This window comes from Pyrus communis, chromosome 16, assembly GCF_041283825.1.
Source record: "Pyrus communis isolate YQ-2024b chromosome 16, ASM4128382v1, whole genome shotgun sequence".
Classification (NCBI taxonomy): domain Eukaryota; kingdom Viridiplantae; phylum Streptophyta; class Magnoliopsida; order Rosales; family Rosaceae; genus Pyrus; species Pyrus communis.
This window is the reverse complement of record NC_142580.1, coordinates 7,732,853-7,751,601: the sequence shown is the minus strand read 5'-3', so window position 1 is coordinate 7,751,601 and position 18,749 is coordinate 7,732,853. Positions and strand designations below refer to the sequence as shown.

General features: G+C 37.7%; 3 protein-coding genes and 1 pseudogene across 12 annotated transcripts; 2 read left to right on the top strand and 2 right to left on the bottom strand.

The window, feature by feature from the left end:
* Positions 1–457: 457 nt before the first annotated feature.
* On the bottom strand, positions 458–4,756 carry LOC137730650 (aspartokinase 1, chloroplastic). Its single transcript, XM_068469623.2, has 13 exons — positions 4,209–4,756; positions 4,018–4,100; positions 3,887–3,927; positions 3,580–3,734; positions 3,275–3,424; positions 3,054–3,149; positions 2,698–2,814; positions 2,154–2,273; positions 1,949–2,041; positions 1,707–1,823; positions 1,104–1,220; positions 938–1,000; positions 458–847 (listed from the first exon to the last, which is right to left on the bottom strand). The coding sequence occupies exons 1-13, from the start codon at positions 4,599–4,601 to the stop codon at positions 692–694; spliced, it is 1,701 nt and encodes a 566-aa protein (XP_068325724.1). The 5' UTR covers positions 4,602–4,756; the 3' UTR covers positions 458–691.
* A 146-nt stretch (positions 4,757–4,902) lies between these two features.
* Positions 4,903–7,348, top strand: LOC137730647 (pentatricopeptide repeat-containing protein At5g13270, chloroplastic pseudogene; annotated as a pseudogene).
* A 2,271-nt stretch (positions 7,349–9,619) lies between these two features.
* On the top strand, positions 9,620–13,595 carry LOC137730648 (protein NEOXANTHIN-DEFICIENT 1). Of its 10 annotated transcripts, none has more exons than XM_088688140.1 (12): positions 9,620–9,857; positions 10,797–10,850; positions 10,966–11,119; positions 11,218–11,301; positions 11,405–11,468; positions 11,654–11,700; positions 12,137–12,191; positions 12,287–12,325; positions 12,586–12,754; positions 12,852–12,912; positions 12,996–13,052; positions 13,183–13,595. In XM_088688140.1, the coding sequence occupies exons 3-12, from the start codon at positions 11,061–11,063 to the stop codon at positions 13,436–13,438; spliced, it is 891 nt and encodes a 296-aa protein (XP_088544266.1). In that variant the 5' UTR covers positions 9,620–9,857; positions 10,797–10,850; positions 10,966–11,060; the 3' UTR covers positions 13,439–13,595. The 10 variants fall into 10 exon arrangements, with proteins under 10 accessions (XP_088544266.1, XP_088544265.1, XP_088544268.1 ...); XM_088688139.1 differs by having other exon boundaries at positions 9,714–9,857; positions 10,797–10,895; XM_088688142.1 differs by having other exon boundaries at positions 9,714–9,877; positions 10,983–11,119.
* LOC137730649 (serine carboxypeptidase-like 45) lies at positions 13,530–16,498 on the bottom strand. Its single transcript, XM_068469622.2, has 10 exons — positions 16,156–16,498; positions 15,931–16,032; positions 15,756–15,851; positions 15,188–15,280; positions 14,972–15,048; positions 14,615–14,896; positions 14,389–14,513; positions 14,192–14,284; positions 13,988–14,105; positions 13,530–13,887 (listed from the first exon to the last, which is right to left on the bottom strand). The coding sequence occupies exons 1-10, from the start codon at positions 16,409–16,411 to the stop codon at positions 13,738–13,740; spliced, it is 1,392 nt and encodes a 463-aa protein (XP_068325723.1). The 5' UTR covers positions 16,412–16,498; the 3' UTR covers positions 13,530–13,737.
* Between the last annotated feature and the right edge of the window lie 2,251 nt (positions 16,499–18,749).

Below are 18,749 nucleotides of genomic sequence, written 5' to 3'. Positions count from 1 at the left end.
AGAGTGACCGAAGTGAAGATACGTATCACCCATCGTATTATGCTGAGTACTGTATCGAGCTTCTAAAACCACCAATTTTGGATGGTCCCCTTCGGGTTTTGCTCATCTTCGGAACTTGTAACGTGCTAACATGCCTTGCTCCTGCTTATTGGCGCTCTTAGGTCGCTTCCAACAATGTACTTGCGAATGGTGCTCTGCATTGGGTTCTACCGCGTGACAGGAACGCCGAAAAATATATCATCGTGACCTTCGATTTGAGCATCGAATTTTTGCGAGTCAAGCTTTGGGAAAATCAGGTTCAAAACAGTAGGTTGTAAGACGGGGAGTCTCTTGCCTTGATTGAGATTGAGACGAAAACTAACAGCCTAATGCCTTATGTTGAATTATCTCTTGTTTGCATATCCATGACAGTTTACTGGCATACATCTTTTAGAATTAATGCAATTAAGTGTCAAGATGAATGAAACAAGGAGATCATGCATACAAGTGTCTCGTCTTTCCCGGAAGAATAAATTCCAGTTGATCGATCATATCATATTTGGCAAACGTAAAAATAGCAAAAGAAACATAATATTTCAAGGAATTCGGTTGGAGATGACTCGTAAGTTTGCAAGCAACTGCAGTATCCAGGAATATAAGCTTAAGTCAGCTAAGAAGAAAATTGTGTTCAGAAGATTAGACTGCCTCATAATCACCATGTTTCTACGGGTAATGGCGAGGCCGACCCATTTCCAAATCCAAATTCTGGTACTAGCTCAGACAGGTCACCGCTCTCAAAAAAGGCATGGTGAAGGGCCTTGACGCATTTTTCAGCCTCACTATCATTTACTATCAATGAGATGTTTACCTGATTTATAGCAAATCAAATATTAGAAGCAAAAAAACAAAAAAAAAAAAGAATGAACGAGTGAAATCTTATTTAGTCGGGACAAGAGACCTTGGATGCCCCTTGCGAGATCATTTGAACATTGACTTGATTGGTTCGAAGAACATGGAATACCTGTGCGAAGGGAAGTCCATGAGTTAAGAAAGAAGAGAAAAATAATACACTACTGAAAGAAAACATCAATAGATACTATACATTGCAGAGAGAAATACAACACCTTTTCTAGTATCAGTGAAGAATACTGAACATTCCCTATGAGCGAGATGATTGATCTCTGCTGCAGAAGATTCACGAATGCAATTTGTTCGAGTTTTTCTTCCATGTGGTCAAGTTCCTGTTACGTATGGCACCATTTCATATGCATTTAGAAAACTAGAAAGAGCACTTGGGTGTGGGAACATGAAACAAGAAAAAAATAAAATAAAATAACAATGCTTTTCAATTTTGTACATCTGAAAAACATACAAGGGTACTTGCATTAAGTATGGGGACTATTTCTAAGTTTTAGACCCATGCCATTAAGCTGGATCCCCATCATTCAAATTCCCTACCCAAAAAGTTTGAGTTCCAGACAAATCTTTCAACTCAAGATGTATCAAAATTGATTCTTAACAAACATGAAACTTGAAGCTGACAATGCATATCTATTTTCTATGTATTTTGCATGCACATCTTTATGTATTTCCCATCGTGGATACTTACAACAGGATGCATCTTCTCCAGAGGTACCTTAGAAATCATGCACAGCTTTGAAAACATTACAACTAAGCACGCATGACAAGTAATTCCTTGACAAATGATACAAGATTCATATGCTTACCTGCTGAATTAGTTCCCTACTCCAAAATTTTGATGGATCCAATGTCAAAGATAAACTAACTTCACTTGTTGCAACAACATCCACGGATATGCCCAAATCTTCGAAGGTTGAGAACACCTATTTGGATGATGAATCCCAATGGAGGAGGGAAATCATGCCAGTTACGATCATAAATTTCAAAACCAAAAACCAATAAGGGCAACAAGTAGAAAACAAAACCAAGGAAACAAAGATTCACTCACCTTTGCAAGGAAACCAACTTGCCCAAGCATGCGTGTACTGACAATATCCAACAGGGTGACATTTTGCTTCAGAACTATGCTAGTTAGAACAGCCTAAAGTTCATTTGAACGGATAAGTTGGGGAAATAAATAAAAAAGCAAGAATGTTCGAATCCTTACACATGCTTCACTTCTCAAGTAAAAGAAAGGATTAAGCTGCCCACACCTTGCTCATATCTCTTGTTTTAGTGATGAGGGTACCAGGAGCTTTGGGATTATAGGAGTTCTTGACCCTAACAGGTATTTCAGCATCTCTAGCTGGTCTCATGGATTGAGGATGTAGAACCTGCAAAGTTGCCATTGTGATTATATTTCTTTTTCTACTACTCATTCTAAATGGCAAGCGCTCATGTGGACTCTTATCTACGTTTCACCATACAAATCAGACGATTAATGCTTTGTCTCTCTAGTTACAATATATACATGAAACGAATGAACCGACCATGACGGATGCCATCCTAATCATCTCAATGACAGATGCTCATGCAAAAATAAGCTGTAGTCTGCAAACTTAGTCTAGAGAACTTCATGGATGGGATCCCAAAGTCCATTTGATAACCTTTCATTAGGTTAACTCTCTGTGCCATTGTTTCTCTCATAAACAGAGACTGCAGATATAATATCAAGACTAAATTTCAACTAACTGATTGAGTCCATTTAATTAGAAATAGAAAATAACATCTAAACTGAAAGAACAAACAGAATCTAACCTGAGCACCAAAATATGCAAGCTCAGCTGCCTCATCGAAAGTCAAATAAGGAACAGGTTCTGCAACAGGACATATACTAGGATCGCAGGTCAAAACACCATCAACATCCTTCCACACCTGCTAAAAATGTCAAATTAGCTTCTGTATATGCTTGTCCAATAATTGAAAGGTAAAAATATTAGCATTAGTTCTAATTAAAAAAAGAAATGAACAAAGTCTCCAATAAATGGCCGTAATATTAGCTAGATCCATAAAGTAACAGACAACAATCAGCATAATTGTGGTGAATGCATGCATGATAGGTGCATATCTGCAGATGACTTCTGGTGGTACATGCATTCAGAGCCAAATCTCACCTGAACTTCTCGCAGGCCTAGGGCTTTGCCTATTGTTGTGGCTGTCAAATCACTACCACCCCTGCCGAGGGTAGTGACTGCACAAGTTTTCCAGCCCTACAATCAGTAAAACATATGTGATGTTGAAAGCCCAGCAAATAACGTTAATTTCCTGAGAAACTGAGACTTTAAAGCATGCACATGAGCACGAATTGCATTGGGCAGCTAGCCAGGAGAAAGACCTTTCCGAGAAAGCCAGTAACAACAGGAAGTGCAGGATCCCTAATCCAATCGTCATATAAACGATTAGCGACAGATGGGTAAGTTGCCTCTAAGATGTCAGCATTGGTGAAGTCATCTGTTGTTATGAAACCAATGTCAAATGCATCATACTGCAATACATTAAGCAGCAACCATCATAAAAAAGAAAGCTTTAGTGGCTTCTAATAAAAGAAAACGTACATAATCAAAATGCAATCCTGGGTTTGGAAAATAAAAAAAAGAAACAAAGTGAGAAACATATTTTCTAAAGACGGGGTATACATACTTGGCGTGCCTTAACACCGATGCTATTTAGATAAGCTGCAAAGATTCTTGTAGACATGCACTCTCCAAATGAAACTAGATAGTCTCTTGTTCGGAGAGTCAACTCTTTCATCATAGCTATTCCCTTCAGCAGTTGCTCTAGTTCTTCCAAGTGTACTGCAAAATATGCAAAACAAAGAATAGCAAATACCCGAAATTCCAATTAACCTCTGATCCTTCACCTCATTATCCAAATTTCAAAACTTGACCACACCGAAACAGAAAAGTTTGCATATTTTTTTCATCCCTTCAATAATTAAATTCCTTACCCGAAATAACGGAGGCATCGATTCCAAGTTCATAGACAGTCCTGAGCAAATGCAACCACACAGTTTTTTAACAACAGTTCCAAAGTCGCAATTAAAAAGAAAATAAGAACAAAGAGAAAACTACAAGCTACCTGAGATGGAGTTGATTTACAGAGCTCAATTCTTCGATTTCGGACGCATTCGAAACTCCGCAGCTAACGGCCTTCTCACCAGCCTAAATGCATACATGGTACACAAATCACAGCATTCAACCTCATCATTCTTTACCAATTAAATCAGAGCATTAAAGAAACTAATTAGATATTTATGAAAAGTGCATTACAAGTAAGAGGTTATTAGTGGTCTTCCCCATGGCAGAGAGCACGACGATAGGCTTTTCATCGGGAAAGCTAACAACGAGCTGAGCAATCTCTCTTATCCTCTCCGCCGACGCCAGCGACGATCCCCCGAACTTCATCACGCACGTAAACGGCGGCGCATCGGACCCACGGCTCTCTGTCGCATTCTCTTCATCCTCTTCGTCTCCAAGCACAGCTTCGATTCTTCTCTTCTCGCTCTTAGCTCTCAGCCTACCGCTTCTGCATGCATTTTCCACTGCCGCGTAGATTGATCGCGACGGCGACGCCCCGAAGGAGACCCGCGACAGGTGCCAGAGTCTCGGAGTTCGTGAGTAGCCGGGGATTCTAACCCCGCGGAAATGCAACGAAGCCTCCATTTGCTTCGCTTACCCAAGTTGCTTCGACGAATTATCAAATTTTAGGGTTTCGATTTTGCTGGATTTTCTCGGCAACCAAACAAATTTTATTGGCGGTGCATGCACCCCTTTTTTTTTTTCAAAGCCAGAATTAACGGAGATTTTCTGTGAAAAGTAAAAAGCACCTGTGGGCCTGTGGCGCCTATTTTATTCGCCGATACGGTGTCGTTTTCGCTAACGTTTTATAGAAATTAGAGTTTTCGTGGCTTTTTCAACTGTTTTTCCTTCGTAATTTTCCTGCGAATCAAAAGCTTAAATTTGAATGTCGTCTTCCTTCACAGTCCAATGTTCTCTGCCGCGCTTTACACCATCCCGATCAGTCTCCGTCCGCAAAAGCTGCCAACTTTGCTCAAATTCCGTCGTGGGTTTCCCTGAAATCCACCGCTACGTCGATCGATACCTGCCAAATCGAAATGGGTCAGGTCGAAAATGTGCACCTGGTCTCTCTATCCAAGCAAGGGAAGCTCAGAGAAGCGCGCCACTTTCTCGAGCAGATGAACGACGCGGGTGTATCCGTCAGTCCTCACTCGTATAAATGTTTTGTTTGAAATGTGTGGATTGATGGGTTCGTTGTCGGATGGAAAATCTGTGCATGGATGGTTGAGGAGGACAGTGAAGAACCCACTTGAGTTTCTTGAGAACGAGGCTCTGCAGATGTATTGTGATTGCGGAGTTTATCGGTTGCACAGAAGGTGTTTGATGAGATGCTTCAAAGGAATTTGGTTTCTTGGGTTATAGTTATATCGGCGTATGCGCAGAAGGGTGTTTTGAACAGAGCTATTTCGATGTTTTCGAAAACGATAGAATTTGGGATTAGACCGAACGCATCGAGTTTTACAAGCATCTTAAGTTCCTTGACTGAGGAATCACTTTTGGAGCTTGGGAGACAGATACATTCTTATGTGATAAGAAGTGAAATGAGTAGTAATGTTTCGGTTGAAACGGCGATTGCAAACATATATGTGAAGTGTGGGTGGTTAGAGGGTGCTAGGATTGTTTTCGATAGGATGGAAGAAAGGAATGCTGTTTTTGGACTGGGTTGATGGTGGGCTATACTGAAGACGAGAAATTAGAGGAGATTTTGGAATTGTTTGCTGAGATGGTTAAGAAAAGTGTAGAGGTGGATGATTTCGTTTTTTCGATAGTTCTCAAGGCATGTGCTGGTTTGGAGGACTTGAATATGGGAAGGCAAGTTCATAGTTACGGTGTTAAACTTGGGCTGGATTCCGAGGTTCTGTAGGAACTCCTCTAGTGGACTTCTATGTCAAATGTGCAAAATTTGAGTCTGCTTGTCGAGCATTCAAAAGGATTCATGAACCAAATGATGTTTCATGGAGTGCTATAATCTCTGGCTATTGCCAGAGTGGGAAATTTGATAAGTGTGTAGAGATTTTTCAATCTTTAATTACTAAAGGTGTTACCTTAAATTCATTCGTACATACAAGCATTCTTCAAGCCTGCTCTGCAATCGCGGATATAAATTTGGGGACTCAAGTTCATGCTGATGCAATAAAAATAGGGCTCATTGCATTCTTGCATGGTGCGAGTGCATTGATTATGATGTACTCAAAATGTGGCAGATTGGACTGTGCCTATCGAGCATTTGAATCGATAGATAAACCTGATTCTGTGGCCTGGACTGCCACAATATGTGGTTATGCTTATCACGGCAATGCCTCCGAAGCTCTTACGCTTTTCAAAAGAATGCAGGATTCAGGTGTAAAGCCAAATTCAGTAACATTTATAGCAGTTTTAGCTGCTTGCAGCCATTCGGGTTTGGTCACAGAGGGAAAGCAGTATCTGGAATCAATGAGTAATGGAGGACGAACCATTCATTGATCATTACGAACCATTGATCATTACGATTGTATGATTGACGTATACTCTCGTGCTGGACAACTACAGGAGGCACTTGATTTAATATAGAGTATGCCGTTTTAACCCGATGCAATGAGCTGGAAAAGTTTATTGGGTGGATGCTGGATGCATTGAAACCTTGAGCTCAGAAAGTTAGCAGCCGAGAACCTCCTCCAGTTGGACCCGGAGGACACTGCTAGTTACATAATTATGTTTATTTTGTATGCATCATCCCAGAAGTGGGAAGAAGCTGCATTTTATAGAAGAATGATGGCTGAAAGGAACTTGAGGAAAGAAATCGGATGCAGCTGGATTACATTTACCGTCAAGGGCAAAAAGCATCGGTTTATAGTGGGCGATCAGCACCATTCTCAGATAGAACAGATATACTCGAAACTGAAGGAGCTGAGCATTTCTTTCAGGGATGCTGAAGAGTCGTTTCTTACGGAGGAGGACGTAGTGAGCGGTTTTCCGGAAAGGAAAGAACAGCTTCTTCACCACAGTGAGAGACTTGCCATAGCATTTGGGCTTATTTCCGCAACAGGTGATGCCCCTATTGTGGTTTTTAAGAACATCAGGGCGTGCAATGATTGCCATGAGTTCGCAAAACATGTTTCTGTGGTAACGGGGCGTGCAATTGTTGTGAGTGATTCCGACAGATTCCATCACTTCAAGATTGGGGAGTGTTCTTGCAGAGATTATTGGTAGCCTGAGCAATTTCGAATGTTGATTTGGGCATGACAGTTGCGGGATGGATGCTTTGAAAGAGCAGTCTCATGGTCACTAGTTGATATCGGAGAGAAACGTACCTACACCCGGAATGTCACAGGAACGTTATCTCAAGTTAAGAACATGATCTCATGAGAAAGGTAAACAGCATCATCATTATATGGGTAAGCCATTCTCAGGGTTTAGGGCGGGGCACATGGCTTGCCTTGGCTCAAGCATGGGCTCATGGAAGCTTAGGCCGCTAGTGGGAGAAAATATTGTTTCATAGTGGTGTATACATCCGTTTGTCTATGGGGTGCATTTAATTTAAACCTTGATACAAAAAGCAATATCACTTATGATGTGATTCTTGATTGAAGCTTATATATTAATTTACAATTTTAGATGTGGAGACTTAGATACGGATGGTTGATAATGATTTTTAAGTTGTCGGTGTGGTTTGTACCGTTTTAATTTGGCTTCATCAAATTATTACTTTTGCATTCTTATTAAAATTCGTGTTGAACTTGAACACATCATTAATATACTATAGAAATTTTAAATAAATATTATAATTTAATCTACAATATCACGTTGCATTCAGTACAACGTAAAAATACACTCTTGAAAATTAACAAAACGGATGATAAACTTATACTACCTTCCGTGGCACCATTGCATGTTAGTGCACGCGTGCCTGTCTGTCGGAAGGATTGGTTATACGCGTCTCTTGAAGATTGCTGCTCATCAAGAGAAGCACTAGTCACCCTCTCAAGTGCACTGCACAGTACAGAGGATCATTGCAGTTGGTAGTTAATAGTAGTTAACTCTTCTCTTACGAGTATTTACTGCAGCTCACCCTCCTCTCTGTCTTTCCCTTGTGTGTGTTCAGTTCGTTGACACGTCTTTCAGTGAGAATCTCAACATTTTCTTCCGTTTTTAGTGGGTCCAAAGCCATCGCCATCATGCATGCCATAGATTTTTTTAGTTTGACCGGCACACGAAGTGGTACATCAATGTTACTATATAAATTATGAAATATGTATGTTAAAAAGTTAATAACTTAAAAAATAAAATTTCCCACCACTTACATAAAAATACGTGGTGTACCATTCGTATTTTCGTCACAATCAAAAATTTATCCATGAAAGAAGAGAACCCGAACTCTGTAAAGGCTTATTCATTTTCCTTCATTGTCCTATTTTTGTAAGTTTCAAAAACAAATTATAAGAATTCAACAGAGATTTGTGTGTGCATTATATCCGTTGTTTTGGTGAAAATGTGAGAATGTGAGGATAAAGTTTCACATTGGTGAGTGATCAAACTATATAAAAGGGCTTATAAGAGGTTGCGTTCCTCATCATATTGTCAATAAATTTATAGTAGAACCTCATCTTTCTTCAGCAAGAATATAAGAAGAAAACCGTCAAGTAAAGACTCTTTATTTGTAGAGTATTTGCATGAATAGAGTTGATAAAGTTTTGAAAGGGTCCCCAAATTTTTTTGCCATCTAATAATGCCATATAGTAAAAAAATTACTTTTATTAACACTTTAAAATCTTATCGTGCACTCCTCATAAGTTTAATTTTTTTTTTTTTTTATAAATATAAGAATTTGGAGTGCATAATAAGATACTTTGAGTGTCAATAACAACTCCGTAAAAATGAACATTTTTTTTCTAAAATTTATTATATAATAATGCTATACATTCAAATGAAACTTTAAACTTAGAGATTTTGAAGCCTTTTTTCTTGTTTGGTTGTTTAATATTGAACAGCTTTTTATTATTTAGTGAAAGTTATTTTGTAGATCTTTTGATTTATTATTTAATGACATTTGTAAACTTAAAATCAATGAGTCCTAAAGTTTGTTTTGATTTAAATTATTACTTTCTAGCATCAATATATTATCTTACTTTTTTTGTATAAACTATCTTAAAATGAAGCTCTTATAAATTTCGCACAGGACTTCCGTAATCTCATAAAAACCATGTTGCCAAGTATTAGAATATGATAGAGTTAAAGTTTGTTGAATATGATCCAATCAAAAAGTATACTTGGAGACACAGAAGATATAATGAAGTTGTGATCCAGGATATGTGGTTAGATATCATTGTAAAGAATTAAACAAGTAGAAACAAACAAAACTCATCTCGTAAGCTCCTAAGCTCGTAGCTATATGAATATGATTGCATCATCTCATCAGTTGGGCAGCAAGTAACACGTTCCTGAAAGTTGATGGTATTGGTAATTTCAGTTGGCGCCAAATAGAATTTGTGGTGGGTTTGGACAAGTCCTCCTGGTTCTATCCACATCCAATCATTAGATAAATTTGAATTTCGAAAGTATTTAAATTTAATGTGATGTATGTTTATCATTTTATTTATCTACCATATTAAATGGTGGTGATCCCCACTCACATATGTTATTTTTCTCCTCAGCGAATCCCTTTTTGTGTGTTGGTTTTCTCTCACCTCCTTAAATTATTCCTCCTTCACTCACTCTTGCACCCACTCATTTTTTTCACTTTTTTCTTCTTCTTCTTCTTCTTCTGGCTTTTCACCTCTCTTTCTTCTCATAATTCAACTTAAAAAGCCTCCTTGCTTGGCAAGTTTTTGGAGCGCTGGGTTTTGTTGTATGCAGCTTTTCATGGTTGGTTTCATTTCTTTCTGGTGAGCTTTTACTTATTTGTGTTTGTTTACAACTCAGATGTGCTTTTGATCTTCTCAATGCTAGTGAAGAGGGTTTTGGTTTTTCTAAATTCTGCATGCGTTAGAGATTTAATGAATTGGATTTGGTGGAGAAAGAAAAATGGGCATCGATCTTACAATTATTTCTAGTAATTAGTATAAAACAAATATTGTTAACTGTCCTCCACCGACACTTGGGATGTCATGGTTGTTAGAGTAAATATGGAAATATAGAGAATAATCCGAATGATGATTTTGAGGTACGACTTGAATCGTTTTGTTAAAGTGTTATTTGTTCCCACTCGAATGAGTTTGCTAAAGGGTTCTTGACAAATCATTTTCAGGATACAACAAAGTATGAAATATTCGATTAGCAAAACTGAATTATATTCTTTATAAATAACTAGAAAGAAATTGTATGAATGTGATGTAGAAAGAAGAGAGCAAGGAATGTAGAAACAAATTTCTGAAATTGTATGTGAAACATTATGCCACAATAGGTATTTATAGGCATTAAAACATCGTTCATTGAGTCCGTTTATTTTAGTTGAAGATATACAACCCTTCTTAATAGTGTTGACCTAACAGACATGTCTTCTATTTAATATTTTCAGAAATTAAATTTGACTTATTACATCTTTTAATTTTATTCATACAATTTGAATAAGTATCATGTCTTTTAACCAAAAGTTACAATCTTTCAACAAAATATACAACAGTAAAAGGTTGAATGAAACCCAACCTTTTACAAAAGGTTGCGGTCCGTACACACACGCTGCACAATGCAGCACCAAGTCTCATATATATATATATATATATATATGGCCAATCATGCACTACCGTGTCATTTTTCACGTAACAATGTCTGATTGACTTAGGATATCGCCACCATTGTGTTCAGGTGCATGGAAGTTCGTCTTCTACAAATGTGTTTTCTAGTATTTGACAAGACAAGGCAAGTGATCATTGCGATTGCATGGGGTTGGGGTGGCACCATGAGGTGATTAACTCCTTTGTTTATGTCACAGAGTATCTTCTATACTTCTAACGAAAGTTGCACTTTTGTGTAGGGACTCCTTGGATGCAGTTTAAATGACTTGATTTTGGCATCTTCAAACTTAATTGCTTCTGGATAAAGCACTTTCTTGAAATTATCCAAGTCCATATGGATGTTGGAGAGACAAAATGTTCCTACGGCAAGCCTCCGTGGATATTCAAAGGCAGGTAAGTGTCCAACAGCACTTGCTTTTTTTATAACTTGACTGCTCTTTGTTCTTGGTAATGATAAGGGACTTGCTGATTGCCCTGGTTTTTGTACCTAGCGCGTTGTATCAACTCCATCTTGTCAAAGCAGCAACTGTCCGAGCATGCATTCCGAAAGATTTCAGATTAGTTGAAGCATTTGGGTAAGTATAATTATAACATTGTTGTAAAAGAGAATAGCGTTCATATGATTTGTGATTGTTGTGAGAATTTGATCACTGAAATTTGTGTTTACACTTGTTTCAGGTATACTCTTGGCGGCTTCTTTCTTGCCAACTATGATGACAGTCCAGCAGGAGTCTTTGATGAGGTTCATGTCTTCTGTTTAATCGTCTCATCTAGGAAGTTAATACTTATTCAGCCTTGATCCAGAAATGAATCAGTTGTTTATTGTAGGAGTAGTCCATGTTTGCTTAAGCATGATAAAGAAAACACATAAGTTCAAGTTTATTCAACCAGTCGCTAACGAGAGTGGGTTTATTTTCTCCCTCTCAGCTCGTTGTGATTGCTGGACTTGTATGGAGCCCTCCAACATCTTGCGCGTATGTTTGCCTCAACCTTATCTTTCTCTGTAATAAGATGTTTGCATACAATCTTATTCCGGAACATGTACACTGTTAACTTTGGGGCTAATTATTCCCTAAGCTTGCCTCTTGAGCAACAATACCCTAATTCCTAAACTAATTTATGTCGGTCTTTATACGAGTGGTGTGACTGCCAGTTGAGTTACATCTTTTCCTGTCAGATGTGACATTGTGTGAGGGTATATAGACTTGGTAAATCCTCTTTAGGGGCAGAAAATAGCGTGTCGTGGGGCGTACACGCAGAACTCCTCTCTGGGAGAGAGAGATCTGATTACTGAGCTATGCCTAGCGACAGCTAAATCATTAGTTTGTTCTTGTTCTAAGTTAGAGTTGATATAATCCTGTTGCTGAAGTACTTTATTTATAAGTACTTTTACTTGTTTTTGTCAAACAGCTGGGCAGCTAAGGTGCTTGTGAATAGTGATGAAGCTTGTAAACATGGACGAAAGGTGGGAGGCTGCATAAGGCACTTTGCCACAGAGTTTGTCATGAATTCTTAAATTTCGTATGTAATTCTTATGTTGGTTGCAGTCCTCTCTTGCAGGAAGTAGGGCTTCCAAGTCATGTTGCGAGGTTTTCAAAGGTATGATTTGCATTTGAATTATAAACATTTTTTGCAGCTTGCATATGGTGAACTCTTCATCCCTAAGGTGGACTACGGATACAGTTCTTTACTAAAAGTATTTAAGAAGGGAAGTGTTATTGGCACTCCAAAAATCTCATTCTACACTCCTCACTAGTGTAATTTTCTTTCCTATTATAGAAATTTTGGAGTGTAGAATGAGATTTTTGGAGTGATAATAACAATTCCCTTTACGAAATCCATTTTTCTGTGCAAAACAGAGGATTACAGCAGTGTCAAGGCAACCAAAGAACAAAAATATGGGATTTCTTAATGTCAATGGTAGCAGTGCTGCTTTCTGTGATCCAAAAGATTGTATGGAAGTTCAAGTGACTGAAATCAAGGCTTCGTCAGTTAAAGATTCCTGTAATGTCAACCTCACCACTTTCGGTAAGTTGGTTAATCTGAACATCTCATTTCATTAGTATAACTTGGATGTTTTTCTTCTGTGGTTTTATGCTCCTAATTGCGAGTTTGATGATGGCAGTGCCTGAATCGAGCGGTGAGTGGAGGGGGCCAGCGATCAAAATTTCTCTTCCAAGTTTTAGGTAAGTTTCTCGCTTAGTTTCCCTTTGCTATTAGAGTGTTTAGCTTTTTCCCTTATTTCCTTCCTTCTGTTGTCAAATTGTAGCGGCGGCACAGAATATTATCCCAACCTTCTCAAGTACTCTTGCCGGATTGAGTGCAGGTTTTCTTTTAGTTTCAGTTACTTTCTTTATGTTCATCAGGCTTCATTATGTTAAACTCGCATGTATGCATCGGTTCCCACCTAACTCAAGTGTTAATTGTTAGTTTGTTGCCTGATCCAATTCTGATAGGGTACAAGCAGTGCATCCGGCAAAAGTATCAGGACCATCTCCGATGCCAAAGAATGAAACAGAAAAATCTTCAGAAATCCATACCAGCAATACAAACAACCACGCAACCGAAGAATTTGTGGATAAAGGCAACCTCCTCTGGGAATCTGTGATGTTATCCAAGCCCGTATTGGCATTGCAGTTCAGTTGTATGAAAATGCAGGTTGAAGCTCCAGTTGTAGTTTTCAACTCCAATAACTCTTTAACAACCACTTGATCATAATTTATTTTGTCAGGCTGTAATGTTTTTTTATATAGAATTATTTATCTTGATGTATTTTTGCCGGAATAAATCGGCTCCACCTGAATAATTCAAACAGATCAATTACTTGAAATATTATTATACAAAAATGGAAACTTGAAATTTGACAAAAGCACTCCCTTTCTTTACCTCCTTTTTTTTTTTCAAATTTTTACAAAATTCTACTTTCCACAGCATGGAAAACCCATGTAACATGTTACAAGTAACAAACAAATGCAATACAATCTCAATTCGGACCCTAACTGATCAGTAGATCAGAATACTTCTGGTAGAGGCCGGCCCTCCAAAAACGACTTGAACAGCACGAGTGATCTCTCAGGCTGCGAGAATGGCGCTTCGTGTGATGCTCCTCTAATGGTGGCAAAAGAGAGCATATTACCATAAACTTGAGTCCATCCACCAACCTGCAGATGAAAAGATGAAGCATTCAATTTATCAAGTTACAAATTCGTAACAGAAGCATCTGAAAGTTCTTAAATTCAAGTAATCACAAGTATGATTTACCTGCTGCCCTCCAAACCAGACTCTATAAGGTACAGTGGTACTTAATCTTAACTGCTCTGCAAGTCCGTTAACTAACTTTCGACTTCCAGTCAACGGGATAACAGAATCTTGGTCGCCGCTGAATGTTTAAAAATCAAATTTAGTCAACTGCAATGAAATTTAGGATGAAACAAAATGTTTTGATGCTGTCTAAAGTTCATCTACCTGTAAACCAAGACTGGTATTCCTGCTTTGATGAGTTTGCCTACGATTGTGATCGTTGGTATCTCCACATCCAGCTGCTGATAATCCAGTATGCTGCCATAACACAGAAGATAATTTCAAAGGCAAAACTGTTAACGTGAATACTACTTTGAGTTGCATTCGAATTTTTGAAACGTATGGCTTCGGAAGAGAATTACGTGCTGCAAACTGCCCATTGACGAACTCCAACAAGACGAGCATGAAGCGCCTTCTGCACGTCTGGCCTGTTCAGATAATTAACTATTTCATCATCTACGCATACATCTATTGTGTCAGCAACTTCCTGCAAAACGAACAAGTTCAATTGTTTAAAAAATGGATGCGAACTTCGTGAAACCAAACCACAGAATTTCATGCTGCAATGGAGCAATAGATGGTATTCACCTGAGGAAGGAGGGCTTTGGATTGGGAGAACACAGATGATATACAAACATCAAGGGTGACATCATACTTGTCAACAAATTTACTGGTTTCTCTGCTCACTTGGCTCATCACCATCGCACAAATAGGCGAAAGTGAGCCTCTGTAATATTCACTCACATACCGCGAGTAGTTGCAAACGGAAGTGAACATGTTGTATGTTGAATCAGATATCAACCCATGAGACCAGAAGAACTCAGCTCTTGAATTTAAGTCAGTTGCAAATTCTAGGACTGGATTGCCCAACTGCCATGAGAACAAAACATTTAGACCAAAATCTAGACGACGAAAAGCTGGTAATTTTCAAAGATTATTACTCACAGCAATTCCTTTCAAATTGAACTGATATTCCTTCTTGAATTGGAGCATGAGTTCTGCTAGCTGAGGAACATAATGACCTACAGGACAAATAAAATCAGTTCCCTTTTTACTTATCGGGGTATTTTTTCTGACGTCGAAAATATTTTCAACATTAGGATCGAGTCAATCAACATCGAGAAATAAGAAAAAGTGAGGAACAAGATCAAGAAAATATACCAGCATAGCTTTCTCCAGTAATATACAGACTTCTATTTCTGTATTGGGGAAACTTTTCTAACCACTTTTGCAAGAAGAGAAGATTGTCCCTGGCTGTAGACAACAAGGACAAAATTCAGAAATCACACATAGCCTGTAAAGGTGGCTTTTTGTCAACTCACGAGGACAATCACAAAACAGCATCACACATGGCATGTCTGTAAAGTGAATTTTGGAAATTAAAAAAAAATTAAATTAGTGGAAACCCCATCATGAAATATTCTTTTGAATCTTTGGTGTGACAAGATATGAAAAGATTTCATATGGAACTTTGGAAGAAATAAAAAGAATACTTCCTTCTTTTTTGGGAAAATGAACAAAGGAAGATGATAGCAAGACAAGTTGACTTGAAAGTTAGGTGCAGAAATTTTGTTTCTTTCCTAGCAAGATTTCTACTTGCTGAGAAAATTTGAAAGACAGAAAAAAAATTTAGAGTCCGTTGGATAACCATTTCGTTTTTAGTTTTTAGTTTTCAATTTTTTTTGACGGAAAATAGAAAAAAAAATCAAATTTGAAATAGGTGTCATGCCTGTGATGCGATCGGTTACACCCTCATAGGAAGAAGTATCCGTTGAGTAAGAGAACCCCACTCCAATTGGTGTCTCCAGGTACAGCATGTTTGCTTCTGCAAACCAATGAGCACGTCAAGCAATCTGCAACCTTGGATTGTTTTGAAAAACACCATTGATCAGAAAATATCTCACCTGTATTCCAGCTATGTTCATTTCGAACCAAGACTTCTCCTTTGGGCCTGAACGGTCCGTTCTCAGAAAATGCCCCGACTCCAAGGGAAGAACAACCAGGACCTGGAAAAATCACAACCCATCAAAAACCCAGAAATAAAATCTCATTTATTTAAAAACCCAGATGGTAAACATTGTGAGAAGTAAAAAAGATGGAAAATTTAGTGGTGGGTAAGAAATGGGGACCTCCATTGAGCCAGAGGACAAGAGGCTTGGAAGCTGGATCTATTTCTGCTTCAGCTAAGTAGTAAAACAGAGCTTTCTGTTTTTTCTCATCAACGGTCACATAACCCGAATACTGCTGGAACCCGACTGGGGGCTGACCCGGCAACCCTGTAATTCTATCGAGCAGAGAAGGAAAAGCTTCTGCTTCAAAGGAGGAAGAAGTTATGTGGAGGAGAAGTATAGTGAGTACAATGGTTTTCCATGGTAGGGAAATCATGGTTTGAGTGGGAAGAGAGAGCAAAGAGCCTAGAGAGAGAGAGGACGAGTGAATGGAGGTCAGCTGAGGTGCAATGGTGGCCAGAGTGGGGGCACTATATAAAGATTACAAGAGACGGGATATCTTGTTAGTTTGCAATTATATTAGGCTTTCTAGCCAAATTGTTCAATGAGATTATTAATTATAACTTCTTATTTTGATATTTGACATTGAAAATCGAAAGAGGTGGTTTCTGAGTTTGTTTACAGCAAATTATTTTGGTCATTCAGTGAAAAGCCTGTCAAAATCAGCGTTAAGTGGAGGGATTGTTTCACAAAAATATCTTTTAAAATATGGTCATGTGGTCATTCACATGACAATTTAACGAGAATATTGACAAATTTTTCACAAAATGACCAAAATGATTTACAGTGGAGAAACTCAGGGACCACTTCTATCGATTTTAATTGTCAATAACCAAGGTGAGGAGTTATGCCAATTTCAAGGACCATATTGGCTAAAAACCCTAATTATCATTGAACTTTTGTCTGTTCAAAGACATTGGGCCCAAAATAGGAAAAGGACTTACATGAAACGGTTCATCACCACGTGACGTCCTTGACCAATAATGCATTGTTGTGTGCAAGTTTTTCTTCACATAGCAATGTAGTATTCAATAAGAGATGTCATATAGCAGTAAACTCATTTTATATAAATTGCTCTCCTAAAACATTCTTTGATTCGGCCGGTGCACCTCGTCATCCGTCACCACACTTAAAAAAGAGAGACCCAAACATCGAGGTGGGATAAGTATTGGGTGTGTGAGGAGAGCAACTTATATGCCACATGTACACAATCATGGTGTCATCCAATGCTAATGATTTAAGGACACGTACACATTGAGAAAAAAAAAAAAAACTTACCCTATAAAAAGGAATGTGTAAATGATACAATGATAAGGACACGATCACAACATAGAACTTACCTATATAGGGGGAATTCAATGTGTGTGGAAAAGAGTGACGTGGTTCCAATTAACATTAGACTCCAAAATTTCTCCTATTTGCCTAGAGAAAGAATCAAACGGTACGAATACACTGTAATCACAGCATTATGTGTCAATTATAAACAATATGTGTAAGTTCTTTTATTATATGATCTCGTATGATTAGCATGTGACATTCTCGTAAAAATGTATTTGTATTGTGCAGGTTACTCTCGTCTGCCTAAGTGTTTCTTTTGGGTGTAACTTGACCGAGTGAGTCAGCAAAATAGGCTGTTACTGTTGCTGAAAATGAAAAGAGAGAGTGTGCTTTAAAGGAAACTCTATCAATTCACAGATTGTACAGAACTCTACTGTAATTGTCTTTTTGGGGTTTGTCCAACAAGTACTCCAAAATCTACAACTGAAGCTGCAATTGGATTTACTGTAAATATATTCGAACCTGGCTTCTCTCCCTCCAAGTTCTCATACACTCTCATCTCTTCTTATTTGTACGGTCACGGTTAAGTCACATCAACATTTTATATCACTATTACTTTTTGTCTTATTTCTATAAAAAAATCAATATAAAATACTAACGTGACTTAATCGTGACTGCACAAAATATAAAGGGATGAAAATATATGAGAATTAAAAAGGTAGAGAAGCCGGATCCAGTATACTCTGCTCCATATACAACTTAAGATAAAAAAATTGAATTAAATAAATATTTTTAACAAAAGTAGCTATATAAGCATGGCAAGGGCACCACAAAACAGTTGAAGGTGACTACCAACCAGAGTGTAATTATGTCTCCACAGAAACTCACTACAACTTTCTACAACTTTTGGTTTTTTTTAAAAGAAATAGTAAGATATTGAATCATGAGTTATGATTTAGGAGGGTCAATGCCAATGGTAAAATATCACATTTCAGTCCATATTTGATAAAGTCTCTAAAAGCATACATACAGGCATCAACGATTGATCTTAATACAACAAACAAGTCTTTCAAAATATAAGAGCATTTCCAAGAGATGTAAAACAACCAAAACTCTATTTTAAATAGTCAAATCTAAAAAAAAAACACGCTTCTAACAAATTCTATAAAAAAGTCTCTATTACAACAAAATAAACCATCACTCTTAAAATTTACATAGTAACTCTTTATTAGCTAAATATTAATAAAAAAAATAAAACTCAAGATGGACCATTGAGCAAAAGAGAAAAAAAAGAGAGAGAAGTCTGTTTTAGAAAATGAGTGTGTTTGGTTTGAATTGTTAATAATAAAAATATTCAATTTTTATCAAAATAGAGAATGCTGTTTAAGATAAAAAGTAGCTAAAATAATTTTTTGACACTGTATACTTACTAGCTT

Coding starts and splice junctions, on each gene's coding strand:
- LOC137730650 (XM_068469623.2), bottom strand. CDS start 4,601: ATGGAGGCTTCGTTGCATTTCCGCGGGGTTAGAATCCCCGGCTACTCA. Junction 3,735..3,886: donor CGATGCCTCCGTTATTTCGG/GTAAGGAATTTA, acceptor CATATTTTGCAG/TACACTTGGAAGAACTAGAG. Junction 3,150..3,274: donor TTACTGGCTTTCTCGGAAAG/GTCTTTCTCCTG, acceptor TACTGATTGTAG/GGCTGGAAAACTTGTGCAGT.
- LOC137730649 (XM_068469622.2), bottom strand. CDS start 16,411: ATGATTTCCCTACCATGGAAAACCATTGTACTCACTATACTTCTCCTC. Junction 15,852..15,930: donor TGAACATAGCTGGAATACAG/GTGAGATATTTT, acceptor ATTGGTTTGCAG/AAGCAAACATGCTGTACCTG. Junction 15,049..15,187: donor TACTGGAGAAAGCTATGCTG/GTATATTTTCTT, acceptor TTTGTCCTGTAG/GTCATTATGTTCCTCAGCTA.
- LOC137730648 (XM_088688140.1), top strand. CDS start 11,061: ATGGATGTTGGAGAGACAAAATGTTCCTACGGCAAGCCTCCGTGGATA. Junction 12,326..12,585: donor ATGTTGCGAGGTTTTCAAAG/GTATGATTTGCA, acceptor TGTGCAAAACAG/AGGATTACAGCAGTGTCAAG. Junction 12,913..12,995: donor ATTTCTCTTCCAAGTTTTAG/GTAAGTTTCTCG, acceptor GTCAAATTGTAG/CGGCGGCACAGAATATTATC.